Source organism: Xiphophorus couchianus, chromosome 3, assembly GCF_001444195.1.
Source record: "Xiphophorus couchianus chromosome 3, X_couchianus-1.0, whole genome shotgun sequence".
Lineage (NCBI taxonomy): Eukaryota > Metazoa > Chordata > Actinopteri > Cyprinodontiformes > Poeciliidae > Xiphophorus > Xiphophorus couchianus.
The window spans coordinates 15886720-15908003 of record NC_040230.1 but is presented as its reverse complement, the minus strand read 5'-3'; the positions used below and the strand labels follow the sequence as shown (position 1 = coordinate 15908003).

Sequence of the window (21284 nt, the reverse complement as noted above, 5' to 3'; positions counted from 1 at the left end):
TGTCTTGCCTCAAAATAAGACGACACGCGGTGTGCATTAAACCACAAATAAAAACACATTACAACCACAAAACGTATTGCGCATTAATTCGTACAATATGCGTGGTTAAACTCGGTTTTTTGGGGGGGTTTTTACACCATGGCTTCGTTTTGTTGTTGTGACGCAAACTGCTGCCAGCAACACTGTTCGGCCAAAGCCAGTCTGGACTCTTGTGTTACAATGTGTTCAATCTGTTAAGGCAAGAAACACCACTTCACGTCAGACTGTTGTGTGTTAGCACGCTGGTGTGACAACGTGTTTCCGTATGCCGTGGACCACACTCGTATAAATATGCCGTTTAACGGAGGTGGAGTGTTGAAAGCAGAGATGCAAACGGACGTTTTCACCATGCAGGAACCAAACGCTCTCCAGCGGTTATAATGGAGCCGCTGCAGTCCCTGTCTGCGCTCCGTGGATACCCACACTCCTACTTCTGACAGTGGGGGAAGGAGGAGAGAGGAGGAGAGAGGGATATACTTTAAACGCCTGTTCGAGAGCAACGGGGAAGTTCGAGCCCCACTGAGGCTTCTAGTGTCCTTTAAATCAGCCCCGAACCGAGTTTTGGGGCGTGCTGCGAGCAAACGGCAGGCCTACCGACAGCGAGCTGAACTTTTCCCGAGACCCAAACTTGTCAGGCAGCCGCATCTCACGCGCATGCGCATCGGTCTTATCCAGCTCTAAATAAGAGTTAAAACAGAAACGAGGTGAGTTCCACAATTTTTCTAAACAAAACGACCGTTAATTCTTTCTTTTTTTTTAAAATCTCTGTTAACGTGAGGAAAAAATTTAAAACCCGATCTAAGATTGACTAGTTGGCGTTTGTTCGCGTTATTTCCACTTTGATTTAAAACGGCGTGAATAAATCGTTTTTTTTAAGTTTCTATTGAAGAAATTAATCGGGCAACATTGTCAAATCTCATAACAGCAGCGTAGTTTTATTGTTTATGCTTTTGTGATATTCCTTGAAATATCGGCATTTTCAGATAGTTATTAACCGGGAAACTTATTTATTACAGATTGTCCTTATCTGGCTGCATCCAGTCACAATGCTACGGCTAGCTGTTTAGCAGTCGTCCGTTCATTTCTACGGAGCGGTGTTGTGCCGAAAAAAGCGCCCCAGCCGTCAAACGCATCCACCGTTTAGAACCGCATTTTAGGGCATTTATTTTCACAAATACAATCAAATGAATATAGTGGTGGCGAGGTGAGAAAACATTTCCCAGTCACTTCCATCTGATTTATTGGTGCAAATGTGCGTCTTAAAACTGGGGTCTGTTTTGACGGCAGGGGTGCTTTCTACGGCACAACACCGGCGCTAGCTGACGGTTAGCTTCAGCTAGCTACCGTAGCAACCTGGGCTGACATTCCGTGACAAGGAGAAAGTGAAGAAAAACGGGCAGACTCAATGAAAACACTCGGTCAGGAAATTACATAGCCAGCCTTAGCTTTTGTTTGACGCGAAGGGACCTCGCATGATTAGTTTAAACGGGCAACTTGAGTAATTAACATAGTTTAAACATGTTGGTGGCCTCTTCCTATGCTCCGCCATTTTGTATAGGGCGAATGCTAATCATGGGCGCTCTTACATACACTTTATTTATAGCTGGTATAAAACTGATGCATCAATTGCAACGTCAAAACTCAAACAGGACACATTAACCCTCACTGTTGTTTACTTTGCACATGGTTGTGACGGCGTTGCAAACAGAAAATAGGACATTAATTCAGTGTTGAACATGCGTCAGGACTAAAACGTTTAATCGTAATAACATGCGTTTTTAAACGCTTTTAAGTTTGGACAGTCGGTGCAGAAAATAGTGTTCTTTGTGAAATCGATGAACAAATTGCCATTTCGCTTGCTTGCAACCAGGCAAACTCTGGTTTTTAAGAGATACCGTTAAAACAAGGAAAAGACGAACTTTTGTGATTAACTCCAAGTTGAGACGTATTTTCCCTTGTTTGTCAATGGTATTAACAAACGTTTATCCTAATGAGGTCGTTTGTTTGTGTATTTGCCCGTTAGTTGACCGGCAAAACAATATTATTATTGAGTGTTTTGTCTGAAACAGAAGTGCATGGTGTACCATTGCAAGCCTGCACGCACTCGCCATCTAGTGGTGATGTTGGGCATCACTGTTTACAAGCGCAGGTTGAATCTGCGTTTTAGTATTTGAGAAGACAAAAACATAACACCGACCGCCTCACTGCAAATAAAAAAAACATCGATAGTTTAAATCAATGTACAGACTACTCATAGCTATAGGATTCAAGTGTTTGCTCTTCTGTGGATATTATGGCTTTCCAGGTAGGTCATATCAGAGGAGTGGGAATGACTGACACTCCACCCAGTGATGGACCCTCCCAGGGAACTGAGTTTGACATGATGGGAGCTCTGGACTGGAAGGATGGTATTGCTACACTTCCAGGCAGTGATATCAGGGTACACGTTTTTCTTTGGTCTTGCTTTTAATCAAATATAGTGCCGTTCAAAAGTAATCGCTCCTCTGTTTCAGATTTTGTAACCACTAAGGTCAAAGGATTACATTGGTATCTTTTTTAATAGACCAACACAAAATAGTGGATGATTGTGAATGAAAGGGAAAATCTGTAAAGTGTGGCATGCTTTTCTATTCATCACTAAAACCTATCATGCCTTTGCTGTAGTAACGACTGCAAGCCTTTTTGCAGTATTTTTCTGCCAGCTCTGTGCATGTAAAACCTGAAAGCTTTCCTCATTCTTCTTTGCAAAATTGCACAAGCTCGGTCAGACTGGACGGGGAACAACAGTGAATGTGCAATTATAAATCTTACCACAGATTCTCTACTGCATTTATGTCTGGACTTTGATTGGGTCTTTCTAACACAAAATATGCTTTAAAGTAATGCTCTGTGGTTTTGGCTGTATGTGTGGAGTTGTTTTCCTATTGGAAAGTGAACCTCCATGCCAGTTCCAAGTCTGTTGCAGTCTTTTCTTGGGATGTTCAAAGATTAAGACATTCTTTAATAAATTAACCCTGCTTTAAACATCTCAATATTTCCCTGACCTGTTAGCTGTGTTTTTAGGCCTACAGAATGCTGTTTTTTTTTAACTAATGTTTTCTAACAAACATTTGAGAAAAAGAAGAGCTGGATTTATACTGGTATTCATTTACACACAGGTCATCAGTATCTTTTAATCAGTTGGCGCCTGGAGGTGACTGGCTGCACTGGATCCAATTTAGGACAACTAGAATAAAAGGGGTCTAAATGTGTGTGTTACTATTCTATTCTTTGTTTTCTTTCCACTTCACTGCTGTGTGCATGTTTATCACATAATATCAAAAATAAAATACATAGCAGTTTGTAGTTTTAACAAAAAGCAAAAAAGTTTAAGGGTTATGAATACTTTATTGTAAATCTTAGTTTAAATGTAGAGAAATAATTTTGCTTTAGATAATTATCTGGTTTCCCCAGGATCTGAACAGGAGATAAAAGAATCTGGAGCATGGATGCAAGTCCTGATTGGTATATCTGCTTATTTCTCTCCTCGTTTCAGTTCCGCATGACAGAGTTTGGTACCCTTGAGATTGTCACAGACGTAGAGGTCAAAGGGCAGGAGGCAGAGGCTAATCGTGAGACCTTGAACCCAGTGCCGTCTCACACTCCCACCCCTCCACCCGAAGTCCAGTCACAGGCCAGCACGGCCACAGCTCTGGTCAATCGGAGCAAACCGGGCTCATCTCAAGCTAAAGGTACGACGGTCTCCATTAATCACTGACATTGTAAAGAATGTGAATTATTTAACTCTTCAGAATCCCCTTCTATTCAGTAACATAAATCTTTCAGTTTAGACCCTCTTATATTACAAGTGTTTGAGCTTCTGGGGCTGTGCTCTTGTTTTCAGAGGGGGACCCTGGCATGGAGGTTGGCCCCAGGGTTAAAGCTGCTTCTGGTACAGATCCGGGTCCAAACGGGGAGCTGTTAAGGTGTCGGTCCTGTGGTGGACCCGTTTCTAGGAACGCCCTTATAGAGGGAAAATACTGTAGCTCTTGTGTTCAGCCTTCAAGCGGCAGGTAAAAATAAATATATGCAAGATTTTCTCAGTGCTGCCTTCTGGTATTGTTTGATGTGAGCTTTCTTATTTTTTTATTTTTTACATTTCTGTTTTTTTGCAGATCTTCTCCAGCAGAAGCCCGTGACAGTCAGGCAGTGGAGGGTGAGCGACTGGGGAAACGTGTTCGGAAAAAGAGGAAGATCTACATGGATTCTGGTGATGAAGAGGATGACAATCAAGAAGAACCAGAGGTGAGGACAACAGCGTGAACATCACCTTGAAATTTAGTCAATTATTGGTTATCTATGTTTTTATAGAAGTTGTTGCTAAGTTGTTTAACTTTACTTTTTTGATAGGAAAAGGCTAAGTCTACCAAAGGCAGGAGGGGAGCCAAAATGGCCAAACTTGGTAGGTTATACTGTTGATAATAAGGAAAGGTGAAGAAATAAATAAAGTTACACAAATAAATGAGAGTAACAAAAATAATTGAAACTTAACCTTGCACAAAAACTAAAAGTTATTGAGAATAATGAAAATGTAGGGAGATTTACACTTGTATATAATCTTAGTAACTCTAAAGGGAGAAATGAGACCAACATTTCCCATCTTTTCTATAACTTTTATCAAGCCATGAATACGTATGAAAAAAAGAAAATATGTTTCTTTCCAGACTTCAATGCAAATTCTTTAAAATTTTATACATCCATCCATGTGTGTTTTTTCAGGTTATGTTTTTTTTATTTCTAAATGCTATAATTCATCATCAAGTTTTCCGTTTTAAACTTTTAAAATGTGCTAAAACAGACTGAGAAATCTCCATACATCAAAAATGAACCACTCTGGCATGGCAAATGTTTAGGAACCCAGTCAAACATCAGTTATATGTCATATTTGTGTTTGTTTTAATGTCAGTGCCTGCCACGCCCAATAAGAAGCGGGCATGGAGCTGGCCTGCTTACCTGGAGGAGGGGCGAACTATTGCTGCACCTGTCAAACTTTTCAAAGAGGTACAAACTGTAATTTTACCATCACTTTATTTAAATTTTTTTTTGTTTTAATGTGGTGTCTTATTTATCCAATCTAATGGCGTTGTGTATTTGCCTTGCAGCACCAATCGTTTCCTCAAAGCAGGAACAGTTTTAAGGTTGGAATGAAGCTCGAAGGTCTTGATCCATCTCACCCGTCTCTCTTTTGTGTGCTCACTGTTGCAGAGGTCAGAATAATGATAATATCTTGTCTTTCTTTTTCAGAAATCAGAAATTTCATCCTCACAGACTGTTTTCATGTTGTGCTACAGATCCAAGGTTACAGAGTCAGACTCCACTTCGATGGTTACCCTGAATGCTACGACTTCTGGGCTAATGCTGACTCGTGGGATCTGAAACCAGCCGGCTGGTGTGAGAAGAATGGACACAAGTTATTACTGCCTAAAGGTAATCCCAAACATGATTATTTATTTTACATGAGATTGGAGACAATCTTTTCTAAAAACCAACTGTATGGATTTGTCTACGTCACTGTAGGCTGTAAAGAAGGAGAGTTTAACTGGAGTACGTATGTGAAAAACTGCAGAGGCCAACTGGCTCCAAAACATCTTTTTAAGAGCCTCAACACAGTGAGTCCTACACAAACGATGCACCACTACATAATCTGACTGTGTTGTAATTCATTTAATCCTCGGTTGTTGTTCTGGTTGTAGTCTGTGACTCCATCTGGATTTAGAGCTGGGATGAAACTGGAGGCAGCCGACAGGAAGAACCCCTCGCAGATCTGTGTCGCAACAATCGCTGCTGTTGTCGACAACCGCCTTCTGATTCATTTTGACAGCCTGGATGACACACACGATTATTGGTAGGAAGTTTATTACCCAGGGTTATTTCCCTCTCTGCACGCTGACGCTTTCTGTATCCCCCTCACTATTTTCTACCTCTATTGTGGGATTATGTGGATAAACATGCATAAATGTCCAAATCTTTTGGTTTTTAAATATCTGTATATAAAATCATATTTATGTTGCTATACTGCTTGTTTTTACTATGTAAGGTGTGATGCCAGCAGTCCGTACATACATCCTGTTGGTTTCTGTGAAGAAGCTCAGTTGACTCTAATAACTCCACCTGGTAAGACGCTTCTGGCTAGTTTTCATACAACAAACATTACTAATATCTTACTGTTATCACGGATAAATGGCAACAAAATGATAGAGTCTGTACCTAATTTGAATTATGCATGTTGCTCATTCATGAATGCACTGTGTAAATAATTTGTAATCTTTGGTGTCCTGTAAGGTGTGTTTTTTTGTTTTTTTTAACAAGGCATTAAAAGTGAGAAATTCCACCAATAATTCAAAGTTTCTTCTTCTTAGAACATAAAGATCCCAAGAATTTCTCATGGGAAAAGTACATGGAGGAAGCGGGAGCACAAGCTGCTCCTGCAAGAGCTTTCAAACCGGTGCGACTGGTTCACTCATATTTAATGTATTTTTGTTTTGTCTCTTAAACCAAAGAGGCAGTGCTGCCTAAAATATTTTTGTAGCTTCATATCTGGTCTCTGCAGACACAAAACACCAATAAGGATTTAATTTGTGGTCACTGTTGCATTTTTATTACTCTCTGCTGGAGATGCATGTTGTGGTTTCTGTGCCGCTAAAATAATCTTTATGTCTTGAGTTAAAAACAAAGCTGACTGTTTCACTAATGTCCAGAAAATGTCCAGTTTTCTCTATTTTGTTCTTCATCTTAATCTTTTACGGTTTTGAACCCATTTTATCTTTGCAGCGACCTCCTCATGGCTTCCAGGTTGGGATGAAAGTGGAAGCCGTTGATAAGAGGAATCCCATGCTCATCCGTGTAGCTACCATAGCGGACACAGAGGACCACCGACTGAAGGTATGAAATGTCTCCAGAGGCATTTTTCAAACTCCCTTTCTGCTTTTCTTACACAATTCATATTTATTCTCCTTCCTCCTCTCATGTAGATCCACTTTGATGGCTGGAATATGGATTACGACTACTGGGTTGAGACAGATTGCCCAGATCTGCACCCAGTCGGATGGTGTCAGAAAACTGGACACCCATTACAGCACCCCAACAGTAAGACATGCTTTAACTCAGCCTGCCTTTTCATGCTAAACTTCAATGATTGAGTTTGCAGAAATCCCCACAGCATCGCTTTAATGCTGCCTTGTGTTTGTTTATTTCAGGCACAAGTGATTTATTGCCTGCCCCGGGACAAGGCTGTCCCACCCCAGGATGCAACGGGGTCGGACACATAAGGGGACCTCGCTATGGGACACACTACACGTTAGTTGCTCATGTTTAGGTTTAGCTTCCTCTAGCCAGTCTGCAAAAGTACAAACATTTGGCTTGGAAAAGCATGCAGGAGCTCTGTTTACAGTAATTTATCCACTCCCTCCTGCCTTACTGCAGGAAATATATGTTCTTTGTTTCAATTGCTCTATGTTTTGTTAAACTGAACTGCCGCTCCCCTGTAAACCCGAACAATACCCTCCTGCTTTCATCATATTTAGTAATGGTGTAAAAAGAGGACAGGAGACTTTGTTCTCAGATGTCAATAACATTTGTGTGGGTGGCTCGCGATCTAAATGTGTTGCTGCTCTCTGTGTTTGTGAGAATCAAAGTGGTAATAGCAGCCTCCACCTCCTATTTGTTGCAGGATGTTTGTTGCCAGAAATGTAAAATACATCCAAATGGCTGTTTTCTGCCCGTATAAAAAGTTTAGCTCTTCCTCCTGTGTGCAGCCAGGTGAGCTGCCCTTACTCTGAGATGAACCTGAACAAGGAGGGCTTGTTGCCAGATCGTCTCGGTGGAGAGCGACCTCTCGTCCTCAGCGGGCCTCCGGCACGGGGGCGACGTCCCGACCCGCACTCGAACAATCCAACCCAGACCACAGTGGCGTCGGCACAGAGCGAGCCGCCCCTGGATCCTCAGAGCAGGTCTGCTCCTGAAAACAATGTTTTCACAAGAATCAAAAGCAATTCACTTAAAAACTCATGAAAATCACAGCGGTGGTAAAAGGTTGGAGGCTTGAATAGATTTAAACTTATTTCTAGAAAACGTTTCAAAATATATATATGTATGTTTTTGCTTGTTCACCTCTACACTCATATTGTGTTTTCAATCATGTATTTATAGAAATATTTGAAAGGATTTGTATCTGAACTATAGTATCTGTTGCTAGGAAACCAGCGCCTGTGGAAGCGGAGCATTCAGAATGCAACAACCAGTCAGAGCCACTAGGTGGAGCCAACGAGCAAAGCCACAATGGAACGAGGCCTAAAAGGTGGGGACTCATCAGCGCGACGCATTCCGGCCAAAACTATCATCTAAACTTTTATGGGGTTTTTTGTTTTTGTTTTTTTCAGAATGGCTCCACTGCCCAAGTATCTAAAAATGCACTATGTCAAGGATGAGATTAGTGATGGGAAATGTAAGTGGGGGAGCTATACTTTAAGGCAGGCACCTCGGTGCTGCATCCCACTGACTGCTCCTTTGTTCTCCGTCTGCAGCGTCTCCAGAAACCATCTCACTCCAGCAAGCACTACACGAGTCAGTGTTCCCCCCCGGCATCTCCGCCTCCCCCCCGCACAGAGTGGCTCTTTGCTGGGACAAACACTGCCAGCTGCTGCCCGAGGTCCTGGGACTGACTGCCAAGAGAGTGGCCACTTGGAGCGCTGAGGAGGTCAGACATGCCTACACACTGTTTAACACATTAAAACCAGACATGCTCCTCATTCACTGATCGAACATGAACACAACCGGTTGTTCAGATGAACGGCAACAGTGAATGGATACTCAAGAAAGTGCTTTTCTGATCATCTTCTCTGCCTGGAAGGTTACCAACTGAGGTCTTTGAATTTGTAATAACTTACGACATCAGAGATGCAAGAAGACATTTAAAACATCCCAAGATGTATCAGCTTTTATACAGTAGTTTTATATAACGGGAAGGCTACAATGTTGCTTAATTTTATTCTTTAGAGCTTTTAACCTGTTTCTTATTGAACATGGTGGATTTGAAAGCGTTAGCAGCTTTTTCAGCATCTCAAAGTTAAAATAAATTTCTAAATTCTCTGGGCCGATGTCCTTCAACTTTTAGATGCGTCTCTGAATCAAGTAATTAGCAGGACTCGTAGTACGTTTTTGTGTGCTGAGGACATCTAATGGTTCCAGGACTCACCCAGAGCGCTGTTTTATAATCCAAGCCTTGCTAACCAGGCTAATTGCTAATAAAATGTCGACTTTGTTTGTCCTTTTCATTAAAATCCTGTTTCACAGCTACTGCTCTCTCACACATGCTGCGTGATGTTGCCCTTACACTTAGGATAAATAATTGATGACAGCTCATGGCAGCAAGGAATCTATTGTGAATGTCCTTCTTCTGTCGTCTTATATCATATTTCTTAAAGAGAAATGTAACCAAACCAAGCTAAAGTCAGAATGTCGAGCTTCACAAAAAGCAGAGCTTGGCTATCAGGCTCAGAACTGTGATCGATGTATTTTTACAGAACGAGTCGCAGTCAAGATGATTTTTGTCTTGGTGTCTTTGTCCACTAGGTGGCCGGTTTTGTCAAAGGACTCCCAGGATGTAAAGAGCATGCTGCTACTTTTAAAACAGAGGTGAGCACTTCCCTTTGTTTCCTACGATTAGAGGTTCAACTAACTCCTGGTCATTACTGATAACAACCAATATATTCCACTTTTTAAAGTCAAGCAGCTTAATGAAATAAAATGAAATGTAGACGCAATCTCTCTTTCTGCACACTTCAAAATCGAACTGACTAAATGGTTACTGATTTAAACAAATGATACTTAAATGAGGATAATTAAATTAACATGGGAGGTCAGTCCAGTGAGAGGCTTCTGTTTTTCTGCTCACACAAAAAGGAAGTGGCTTCCAGGTTAGTTTTTATGAAGCAGATTGGGACAAGGACTCTAATACAGCAACTCTGCAGCAATAATTTATTGTGTTGACTCAGTTTGTTTAATATTTAATTATTACTGGCAAAGATGTGTCATCTGGTGTTTGGGGTTCTTTGTTAGTTTGCATGCTGTTGCTAATTTACGCAGTTTCAAGCATTTTAACTATAATTGAAAACATTTAATTAAATATCTCTTGCTAATAAGATGAACTATATACAAAATGTGATTATTTTTTTTTTTCACAATAGGTTCCCTTTAAGGTTTACATTCTTGTCCACATTAATATTTGCAAATTCAGGTTTACATGTTTATACATCTGAACACAAGCCTTCATTCAAACTGATTCAAAATATACAATTACTGAAGTTGGAAAAAAAATAACAAAAGCAATTTTTTGGTTCTCTTTCTAGCAAATAGATGGCGAGGCCTTCCTGCTTCTCACTCAGGCAGACATCGTTAAGATCCTGTCCATCAAGCTGGGACCGGCTTTGAAGATCTACAACTCCATCCTCATGCTGAAGAACGCTGACGAAGAGTGAGACCCGACTGCAGGGGGAATCTCTCCCTCCACGCCGGTCTCGACTCAAGTCTCAGATCGGACCTTTTGTTAAATAGAAGAGAAGAAAATCAACTAGAACAAGGCCAATTAGTTTCTCTGCAGTGGTGCAGCTACGAGAGGGAAGAGAAGAGAAAGCCTTTGTCTGGAAGGTGTAGCGTCTCGCCCCTCTTTCTCTACGACGGCCAGCTTGGGAGAGCATTTTAAGGCACCATGAAGATTTATTAACCCGAGTTGTTTTGTTTACAGAATCTTGAAAACATGCAGGCGCCTTTAAGGCTTCTTAACATTGTACAGTTTACAGATTGGATTTATTGTCCCAGATGTTGGATTCTTGTTTGTTAAGAAAAGGTGCTGTGGCTCCGAGCAGGTAGAACAAGTATTATTATTATAAATCTTTTGTTTGTTTTGTTTTGAGAAGCTGCAAAATACAATCGGAAAAACGGTGAGAAGATTTTTAAAATGTGAAACCCAGAGGAGCAGAGGCACTTTGGCTTTTCTCCTATAAATTAGAGAGAGATGACTGCTCAGCAGGCTCAAAGAGCATCAGTGTTTTGGTCATTTGGAGTTGGCAGGAGGTTCGATTCAATAAGAATGCTTGAAACGGCGTCCTTGTTTGTGTGCAGAGATGATTACGTGTATTTGAGAAACGGAGATGCAACTTCCCACTGTTCTGTGTATGTTGCGTTTCTGGTCTGCGGATCGTTTTGAGCCGAGTTGCGACGGCTGGCTCGGTAAATCAAGGAACCTTTCCCGTCTCTGTAGATGCTGAACCAGCTGTTTTTGTTTGTTTTTTTTTCGTAGAAAATACATGAATATGAATGTTAAACAACTTAAAGTTGTTTTGATATCCACCTTTTTGTTCCTGGTTCGAATAAGCTCTGACTTTGAGTGTAAGTAGAGCTAAAAGAAGAAGCCTCTCTGTTTCTTCTACCAGAGTTTAGTCCTGCTTTGTTATGCAAAGGCTAATGATCTTTCTGTACAGGCAAGAAGGACGTGAAGACCGTGAACTGACTAAACAAGCAATTTTAAAGGCAAGGGGAGATTCCTTTGTAAATATGCCACAGCGGGTTGGATGTGTACATCAGTAACGGTTCATATGCAAACAGCTTTAATTTATGTTTTGTAAATTATGGGATAATGGTACGCTGCTCTGCCTCCTCTGATGGAACGTGTGAATGGGAGACAATAAATGAGATGCACACCGTCTGCTGTCCTCATTTTAACCCCTGCCTTGTCGCACACAAACTCACTGATCATCTGAAGCTGCGCTCCACGTCTCTGTTGTTTACACGTCGGCCATGTTTGGCTAATCAACCACAGCGTTCTGAACGCTTCGTCAGAAGACAATCTGATTTCTGACTTCAGGAAAAGTTTTTAATTTTTAAACTAGTTTTTAATTTTATATGGGTTTTTTTATGTTTGTATGAATGTGGAAGTGGTGAAGTAACTTGTAGTGCCCTCTGCACCTCATATATTTATTCATTGGTGTGGGGGAAAAAATCCCATAGGACTAAATGATTTGTTCTAACAAAACCACCGTTAGAACAATTATGGGCACCACTGTTGGTTAAACTAATGCCGCCCCCTGTTAGGAGGTGATATCAGTGTTAACACATTTTTGTGTATTAGATAGTAATATTCTAATAACATTAGTACACCTAGTATCCTTTAACACTTCACAAGGTTTGACCTTTCGTTTCTCTAAAGCAGTGGTGCCCAAACCTTTTGCTCCAAGGGCCAAAACTGGAAAATTGTAATTACTGGCAGGCCATAAAGTTCACTAAATGAAAAAAATGTAAACATTAGGTTATTGGGATTTATTATTTTTTTTAGTCTTACCTGCTCAACAATATAAACTTTATGAAATCTGTAAATCATTGAAGATCCAAAATATACAAAAGACTGTTGACTTTTTAAAAGAAAAACAGGATTTCCACACTTCTGGGGGCATAAATTGTTTTCTATTTTGACGGCCAAATTCTTTAACATTCTTGACTTGTGGTCAGGAGTTGAACAAAATCATTTCAAGGGCCACAAATGGCCCCTGAGCCACTCTTTAGACACTCCTGCTCTAGAGAATCCAAAGTCTTTGGATTCTTTCTTGCGCTCTCTCTGTTCTCCCAACATAAGTTTTCTCACAGTATTTAAATCGGGACGGGGATGTCCATGGAAGAAAATAGATTTGGACTTGATAATAATCCTACATTTCAGCTGAAGCCATCAAAGTTTTTTCCAAAATGTTGCGGTACTTCAACAGCCACTTCAAGACCTTTGGAAGAGAAACAGACCCACAGCATTGAAGAACCTCCACCGTGCTTACCAGATGAATATATATATATTTTTTAAAAATCTGTTTTTATATATATATTCATCCTTTGTCTCAAGTCAAACCAATCTGGAGTGTTTGACTCAATCTTGGTCAGGAAAGGTTTTTTACTGGCATCTCTCCCAAGCAGTCAGTGTTTATGTCAATTGAGTATAAATATTGTACTTAGTAAACAAGTTCATTACTGCAGTGATTTAAAAGTGAGTTATTTTTGTAATAAACGTCCATCAGAAACTCGGCGGTGACAACATAAGCAAAGATTCTCATCTAGCCTCATTAGTCACAAACGTAATTATTGCTCAGACTGTAGATATGGACAAGTTTAGCTAAGCGGGAGAGCTGCACAGTATATTGAATTAAATTATAATTGTCATTGCAATATTAGTTTTGCAATATTGCTACTACACTGGTGGCAGTAATTGGTGGTTTATCATGTTTCAAAGGCAATGCATCTCCCCCTGCATGCCAACAGTATGCAAGAGTTTGCAGGAAATGGAAGGGGAGTTGTGATGTGTGCTGACCATAATTAATACCACAATAATTAACAGAAGTATTTAAATTACACGTCTTGCTGCATCATGCAGTCCTAAAGAGAACCAAGTTATGAAGACAAACACACATCTGCCTTTCTGCAATCCATTTTGAAGAGTGGAGCAGAGAGAAACATGTCACGTCACGTTCAAAATTTCTTAGACATTCAGATCAACTTTGTAATTACAAACATTATTCTGTTGCATCATTGCGGGTGCCGGTAACTGTCACTGATGATTTTATACATAAGTAAACCCGGGATTTTTCCCTTACAACATGTTTTCAAATGAAAATTCAGATTTTTTAAAAAGTTTTCAGGGAGGGAATATGGCGCTGAAATGAAATATTCATCTGAAGGCTTCTTCACATCTCTACCGTTGGTAAGTGTGGAGAGTGCTGTAGTGCATAAGCTTACTTCCTGTCCTTCAAAAGGAAGTAGTATAGTTCATTTTTAAACAATTTTGAGTTAGCAGTAACGTGTTTATCTAACTGCACTTTGGGTAAATGTAATATCCCCACTTTTTTTTTTACTCATAAATGTGTTTTAACCAAAAGTCGTAAGATCGTTTGTTGCATAGCATAAATTTGATCAAATTTTCTTTAATATAAAATAAGACTCCTTGGAGTTTTGAAGGACGCTCAAACTTAAATCGGTTAATGTAAAGTCCTGTGACATGAATGAAAGAGTCAAATGTGGCCTAAATTTTCAGTAAATGTGTGCTGCTGCTCTGTTTCACATTGAACTCAAACCCAGACCTGCTGCGTGTGTCGCCCACATGCACAAATCGACCTGAAACCAGCGATATTCCTGTGTGGGCTAGATCCGGCCCACATGCACCGAAATGAAGCTCATTAAACTACCTTTCTGCATGAAGTTCACAAACAAAGTTGCCCTGTGTTGCATTTACTGGCGTAACATCTGGTCCTGTGACACATGACAAACCGAGACACAAGGGGGAGGCGGCGGGGGAATCAACATGTGGCCCAAATTTGAGGTAAACCAAATAAAACTAAATTCAGTTCATGTGAACCACACAACCTCCACAGTTCTGCTTCAGCTACAAACTTTGAGATTCTTTGCTTGTAGAAGAGTCCACACAGTTTTCACCTTTTCACATTTAAGGTGTTTACAGCCACAACCTTCAATAAATATCATTAGTGTTGATCTCTGCATAAATCTGGCTGTTCTGTGAAGACTTCAGAGGTTTATTAGAGAATCATCATCATCAGAAAGACCAAGAAACTCTGCAGACAGGTTAAAGACAAAGGTTAAAGCAGGGTTATATTATGAAATATCTAATGAGGCCATGTTCAATCTATCATCTGAGGAAGACGGGGAGACACACCTGTAAATCCAGAAGCTGCACAAGACGAGCAATAATCAGGGAATCAGCAAAAATCTGGCCTTTCCAGGAGAGTGGCAAGAAGAAAGAAGGCCTGACAGTGGAGATGAGGTGCTCTGGACAGATGAACTGTTTTACCACCAACACCGTCTCTCATCCTGAACACACCAGAGATGATGGGAAATGAAGATAAATACAGGGTAACACTGGAAGAAAACCTGCTAGAGTCCACAGGACTGGAGACCAGGGCAGAGGGTCACGACCAGAAACCTTCAGCCAGAGCTGCAATAAATCAATGCAAAGTCCAAACATAAATGCATGTAAAGATTTGACAAGACTTGAAAACTTTCCTTGATAGTAAAGGAGAGTGGACTGATTCAAAATCTCAGGTATTGGATCGGTACTTTAGCTCCAGATTCACTTTTGACATTTTACTTTTGTATATTAGCTTCTCCACCTCAAAAAAGATTTTGTTTTGATTTGCTCCTAAATTATAATATTTATGCCCTTAGCTGTTTTTCTGTTTAGTTTTTCTATTGATACTGTTTGTCATGTTAGTAAGTTATTAAAGTATTTTAATAACATTTTGTCCAAATTCTGTTTGAACAAAATAATTCAATGCAAAATACAAAAGAAAGTTTGTCAAACTTAAATAAAAAAAGTGTTGGTATCAATATTGGTATCAGGAATGGTAGCCCTGCATTTAATCTGAGAAAAATGTAGCTTTTTTCCAAATAAATTCAATTCAATTCATTTATGTAGCACTAGAGACACGTCACTTTACAAAAAAAGTCAAATCAATCCAAAACAGATTTCAAGTCAAGTCGATTTCAAACTGATCCAAGTTATCAAGCAGTGCAGATAATTTTTCAGATTAGTTATAAAGTTTTCCATCTGGAAACCTGGGTGGGCATGTAGCAACAATCTGACTGGAAAAACAACAGGCCAACATTTCAATCTCTAGGTCACAAAAATTACTAATAAAAAAGTGAAACTTTTAGTTGACAAATTCTGGGAAATTCAAGAGTTGTGGTAACTTCCGGACTACTACTAATAAGAAGCATTTAATGTTTTACTTGGCATAGAATGGGGGCTAAATTTATGAGAAAATCCTCCCTCAAATCTAGGACTGCGTGTATTTTCAGTCAGCAAAGATGTGCATGAATGATAATTTATAATCAAGTGACATCATTTCCTTTGCTGGGCAGAAAAGGGGGGCTGCACTTTCTGTAACTTCTACAGAAAACACGACTGACTGCTGATGGGTGAGGATAAACAGTCCCACGGTGTGCTCACCGTGGGACTGGCCAGGACCAGCCTCAGATTCCCACGACCCCTCCTCTCCACACACACAGAGGAGCAAGCAAGGCTGCAGAGGCGCACAGGCGGACAGCGCGCAGACAGAGAGGCAGAGCAGCGCTGCACCACTTTTTCCCTCTTATTTACTATAAAAGCTACATTTCAGGCTCCGCTGTTGCGCATTGCACTGACTCACACTGTGCAGAGAGGAGGGTTAAAAAAAAACCCCCCACCTAAAACAAAAACGTCCAGATCTCAGGAGGAAATGAGAGAAAGAGTGGATTAGCCGCGGATCAAGAGTGGAGGAGTGGGAGGAATAACGAAACTCGGGATTATGTATTCTGATAATGCCGAGGAGCCGGTTTCTGCTTCAGATTCACATCCAAAACAAGGCAAGTACCTACTGACTGCATGCACACCGCCTCAACACATTAAACGGGTTATTGTATTGAGCAACAGCGCAGATGGATTAAGATGAACGCTACAGATTCATGCGTAAAAACACTTCTCCTAACTTGAAATACGGCCGGTCTCAATCCGCCCTCTGAGTCCACTCTCCCCTCGGGGGCAAATTAAATTATGAGTTCAGTTCAGAGGACTTCCACGGAGCCGCTTCTTAAGACCGCAGTGAGATCGTGAAGTGAAATCACAAGCGCTGATGGAGTGGTCCAGTAACAGAGAAGTCCGGGTTCGGGCTGAGGAGGCTGTGTTGCTCCACAGGGAGGAACTGCAGAGAGGTTGGCATCTCATTAACTCGACCACATGTCTTATTAAAACAGCTATTTCCTGTTGTGTGCAATGCAGAGTAAAGTGTCTCCCTCCAGCCGCCAGGCGCTCATTCACAGATGCTAAAGGTGGGCGGATCGATCCAAAATATCGATACCTAGTTGGTATCAGTATCGGATTGATGCTAGAGTGTTAAGATTAGATTCATACTTTAGTTAAAATGTTATTTCATGTTTGGTATTGCAGTTTCTCAACTACCTTAAAAACATGTTTCTTGTTCTCATTTATACAATATGAACAAAAATCTGATTTATTTTTCTACTTCTGTTTATCAGATTAATGTGATAAAGCATTTTGTAGACACCTATAAACTGTTCAAATTCTGTTTTGAGTTTGAGTAAAAACAAAAGATTAAAGGCAAAACCACAAAAAAATCTAAATACCAGAAATTTGAAGACATATGAAGCTTGAATAAAAAGTATTGGTGAGATTTGTGCTGTATTTATTTGGTATTGTATCGATATTAGTATAACACAACTCTAACAGATGATGCATTCAAAAGAAAAAGAAAAAAGAGCTCCGTAGGTTCACTGAGGTCGCCCAGCGGATAATTGGATGTCCTCTCCCAAACAGAACTGGATAGTTCTCGCTGCTTCAGCAACATAAAGAAAATTCTCCAAGACTCATCACAGCCCAAACATGCACTGCTTGAACGCCTGCATTTATTTGGGGAGACATTTCAGATCTCCAAATACTAAAATCAACAGTGAGAAACAGTTTTACCCACCAGCCATCACCATGTTGAATGCTGCTAAGTGGTCGATTTGACCTCGTTGACTTTTTACTCAAGGGATAAGGGTAATATAAGTAATTATTTTGTCTTTTTTAAGTGAGACTGTGTTTTTATCTGGAGAATTGCATCCAAATTTTGTGGCACAAAGTTTCATGAAGATTTTATTCCATTCTGTGTTTAGTCTGAGGATGACGGCTGCCAGTCCGCCCTGCAGCCCTGCCTCCTCCCACTCCTCACCCGTCTGCCTCCCGGCCTGCCACAAACACCTGAAGAAAGGAGCAGCACTCCAGACCAAGCTGCGTCTGGGCTCCCCCCCGGGCGTGTGGCTCATGCTGGGCACAATGGTGGTGCTGGTGGGGATGAGCGTGGCGGTGGCGGGCTACGTCTCCGCCGCACCGAGGCCGGCCGTGGGCGGCCGTGGGAGCACCCACGTTGAGAGGATGAAGCTGGCCGGGCCAGTGGTCATGGGAGTGGGGCTCTTCATCTTCATCTGCGCCGCCACGTTGCTGTACGAGAACCGGGACCGAGAGAGTCTTGTTCGAGACCCTCTGAACGACCTGGAGGACCTGAAGGGGAGCAGCTGCTGGGAGGATACTCAGGAGCAGTGGGAGCACTCGGATGAGGAGCAGTCAGCGTGGACCAGCCCGGTCCACATTCTGCCTCCCGCCAGCAGTGACTCTCCTCCTCCTGATGCAGGAGGTGCAGCTAATGAGGAGGGAGACCAAGAGCAAGAGGAGGAGGAAGAGGAGGAGAAGGGAAAGTTGATACTGCTCACCCAAGTTCTGCACCACCAGGCGCCCAATCCTCACCCATCCTCACCCTGCCTGTCCGCTTCTTCTGACCCGATTCACTCAGATTCAAGCAACTCGAGTGAAATCGACTTTAATGACCGGACAGAGTCTTTAGAGCTGCCCCAGGACTGACGCTCCGCCTTGCACAACCACCGGACTATGCACTGCTCAGTGAAGAAGAGCTTAAGATTTGTTTGTATGTTATAGTGCCTCTGAGTGGCACACTGAGTCACTGTCTCTGAAGGGTGTTTTTGTCCTACATTGCTCACTGACTCATCCACATTTGAAAAATTTTAAGCTGCGCTGTTTGATGTCAACTCACCATCTTGTCTCAGAGCTCCGCCCAGCTACCCATAAAACTCCACTTCTGGAGTGACCAAACATGGACCTGCTGTAAAAGTTATTTGGGTGCCAACGTGGGTGATAAATGCTTCCTCTCACACTCATCCTCTCCCCAGAGGTGGACTTTTCTTTTCTTAAGAGGTTCACTAAAGAGGATGAGCCAGATTAGGTCCTGAATGAGTCTTTATCTTATCTCATGTGCAGTATAATCTTCTCTTTATCTCGGGGAAAGTTGTGTTTCGGTGTAAACAAGATCAGCACTAAAGCCACACTCCTCTCACTCGACTCCTACAGCCATGCTATTAATACCAGCTGGTGCTCGATTGCAAGATTCGGATTTCTTACTGTAAATTTCAACAGTTTCTTTGGATTCCCACATTCAGCTGTTCACATTCCTCCCCTTCCGTTAGTGCTGCGTCGAGAGATCTGAGAGAATCTGAGAGTGGACGAACAGAAACGAGTAACAGCATTTAAAAACACAAATTCTGGTGAGGCTGCGATGAGTTATTCTTGACGTAACTGAGAAAAATCACTCCTGTCGGTTTGAGTAAGTGATGCCTCACTCTCCCACCATCGCGACCTCTCACTTTCCTATCAGATTTTTCCTGACAAGCAATCTTTGATATGTTAATTTTCAACTTGTGCTTCACATGGAAGATTATTGGTGGGACTCCGCCTCCAAGCTCCTTCTCAGGTGTAAATAATTTGAGTATTTTCTATTGTCAAATGCTCAATGCCAACATGAAAAAACCCAAACTCAAACATCCTAGACGCTTATGTAATTATAGTAACAACCTTTAAAATGTTATAATTGCATTGGACTGTTATTTTATTTTCTTTTCTTACAGAAGACACAGAATATTTACAGCTGAAATAAAGCTTAGAGGTGGTCTGCTACCAGTAATCTCCCCTGCAAAACAAACTTAAAATACAACTCAGAGCAACTATCTGAAAGAAGATGAATGTACACTTAGCACACAATAAGAGAATTTGTGTTTGGTTAATAATTTCTTTATTCTGACAATGCTTCTAGGTAATAAATCTTATGCTTTTGGAAAGCCTGTTTATCTCCCTTTCAATGGTGCTGCATTTGTAGGCAAAATGTATTTGTAGAATATAGTGGGGGAAATAAGTATTTAACACACCGCTGACTTTTGAAGTTACTTACAAAGAATGGAGAGGTTTGTAATTTAATAAAAATAATTAGCATTTTACTGCATGAAATAAGTATTTGACACAATAGAAAAATGTAACTTAATATGGTTTGCAGAAATCTTTGTTCCTGTAGTTGTTGACCAGGTTACACACGCTGCAGTAGTTATTTATTTTTACCAGTCCTTCATACAGATCTCAAGGTTTTGGGGGCCACTCCAGGAAACTGAAATGCTCCTAAGAAACATTCCTTAGTTCTCTTGGTGGTGTGTTTTGGGTCATTGTCATCGTAGAAGACCCGGCTATGACCCATCTTCAATGCTCTTACTGAGGTTGTTGTCCCAAAATCTTGCGATGGAATCCCATCCATCCATCCACCCAACCATCCATCCATCCATCCACCCATTCATCAATCCATCCTCTCCTCAGTAAGTTCAATATACAGCTAATGACATGATTATTTGACTCAGGTGTGTTGAAGCAGAGACACACCAAAAGGTCACAGGACACCGGCCCTTAAGGAGTGGATTTGACGATCAATAGTTTTGGTTCCTTGAACAGCTTTTTGGTCTTACCTGTGGTGTGGAGAGGTTGGAGTCTGAGTGTGTAGATAGGTGTCTTTTTATTCAGGTAATAAGTTCAAACAGGTGCAATTAATACAAGTCGGACAAAACTACTTCTTAAAGACAAACTAACAAGTTCATTCTTTCTGGTAGGAAGGGAGTCAAATACTTATTTAATGTGACAAAATGCTGCTAATTAATTTGTTTAAAATCATACAATGTGATTTTCTGTATTTCTTTTACATTCTGTCTCTCACAGTTGAGGTGAACCTACAATGATAATTCCACATTTCTCCATACTTTGTAAGTAAATCGACACTGAATTAAATATTTTCCCCACTGTATATGGGGTTGTCCCATAAAAAATTTCCCAAACTCTCTATGCAAATGTGAAAGTGCTGTTTTTGGTTTCATACCTGAATTGGATGTTTAACGCTTATAGAAACTAAACTAATTGTCAATTTAACTACTAACTAATCCCAACTAACTTAAAAAAATTAATTTAACAAACATGAACCTCAGTAGTGCCTGTCAGAAGTGTCTCAAAGTTTGAACAAAGAATGGGGGAAAAAACAATCAACAGGTATGAGGTTTTAGAAATGTGAATTCTTTTGGTGAACGTTTACTTTGGTCTTGATCACTTTTAGCTTCAGCATCCAGAACCTACTAATCAGGATTTATGCAAAGCGAGGACATAGAGAGCTATGTATTGCAGGTAGGGTATTAACTACTTATTTAGACAGAAACCCAGTTTACAAATACCTGACCTATCCCTTTAAGCCAAAATCAGCCCATTAGCACAGATGGGGAGGAAAGAGGGTTGGATTTTATTTTAATTATCACCA

General features: G+C 40.9%; 2 protein-coding genes across 3 annotated transcripts; both read left to right on the top strand.

The window, feature by feature from the left end:
- The first annotated feature begins 120 nt into the window (after positions 1-120).
- On the top strand, positions 121-11775 carry l3mbtl1b (L3MBTL histone methyl-lysine binding protein 1b). Of its 2 annotated transcripts, none has more exons than XM_028012702.1 (22): positions 121-743; positions 2345-2479; positions 3575-3770; positions 3923-4091; positions 4194-4323; positions 4429-4480; positions 4985-5079; positions 5181-5285; positions 5370-5505; positions 5596-5687; positions 5772-5923; positions 6116-6192; positions 6438-6523; positions 6850-6960; positions 7050-7164; positions 7275-7374; positions 7833-8027; positions 8273-8374; positions 8457-8521; positions 8601-8773; positions 9649-9711; positions 10425-11775. In XM_028012702.1, exons 2-22 carry the CDS (start codon positions 2369-2371, stop codon positions 10551-10553), a joined length of 2454 nt encoding a protein of 817 aa, XP_027868503.1. In that variant the 5' UTR covers positions 121-743; positions 2345-2368; the 3' UTR covers positions 10554-11775. The 2 variants fall into 2 exon arrangements, with proteins under 2 accessions (XP_027868503.1, XP_027868504.1); XM_028012703.1 differs by lacking the exon at positions 121-743 and adding an exon at positions 1157-1457.
- Positions 11776-16016: 4241 nt separating this feature from the next.
- On the top strand, positions 16017-21005 carry LOC114142108 (uncharacterized). Its single transcript, XM_028013192.1, has 2 exons — positions 16017-16464; positions 17773-21005. Exon 2 carries the CDS (start codon positions 17780-17782, stop codon positions 18512-18514), a length of 735 nt encoding a protein of 244 aa, XP_027868993.1. The 5' UTR covers positions 16017-16464; positions 17773-17779; the 3' UTR covers positions 18515-21005.
- Positions 21006-21284: the final 279 nt, after the last annotated feature.

Bases quoted from the DNA above. Each gene is read 5' to 3' on its own strand.
- l3mbtl1b (XM_028012702.1), top strand. From the start codon at position 2,369: ATGACTGACACTCCACCCAGTGATGGACCCTCCCAGGGAACTGAGTTT. The intron at 4,481-4,984 runs GTAGGTTATACT...TTTTAATGTCAG, and splicing joins AGCCAAAATGGCCAAACTTG to TGCCTGCCACGCCCAATAAG. The intron at 5,688-5,771 runs GTGAGTCCTACA...TTCTGGTTGTAG, and splicing joins TTTTTAAGAGCCTCAACACA to TCTGTGACTCCATCTGGATT.
- LOC114142108 (XM_028013192.1), top strand. From the start codon at position 17,780: ATGACGGCTGCCAGTCCGCCCTGCAGCCCTGCCTCCTCCCACTCCTCA.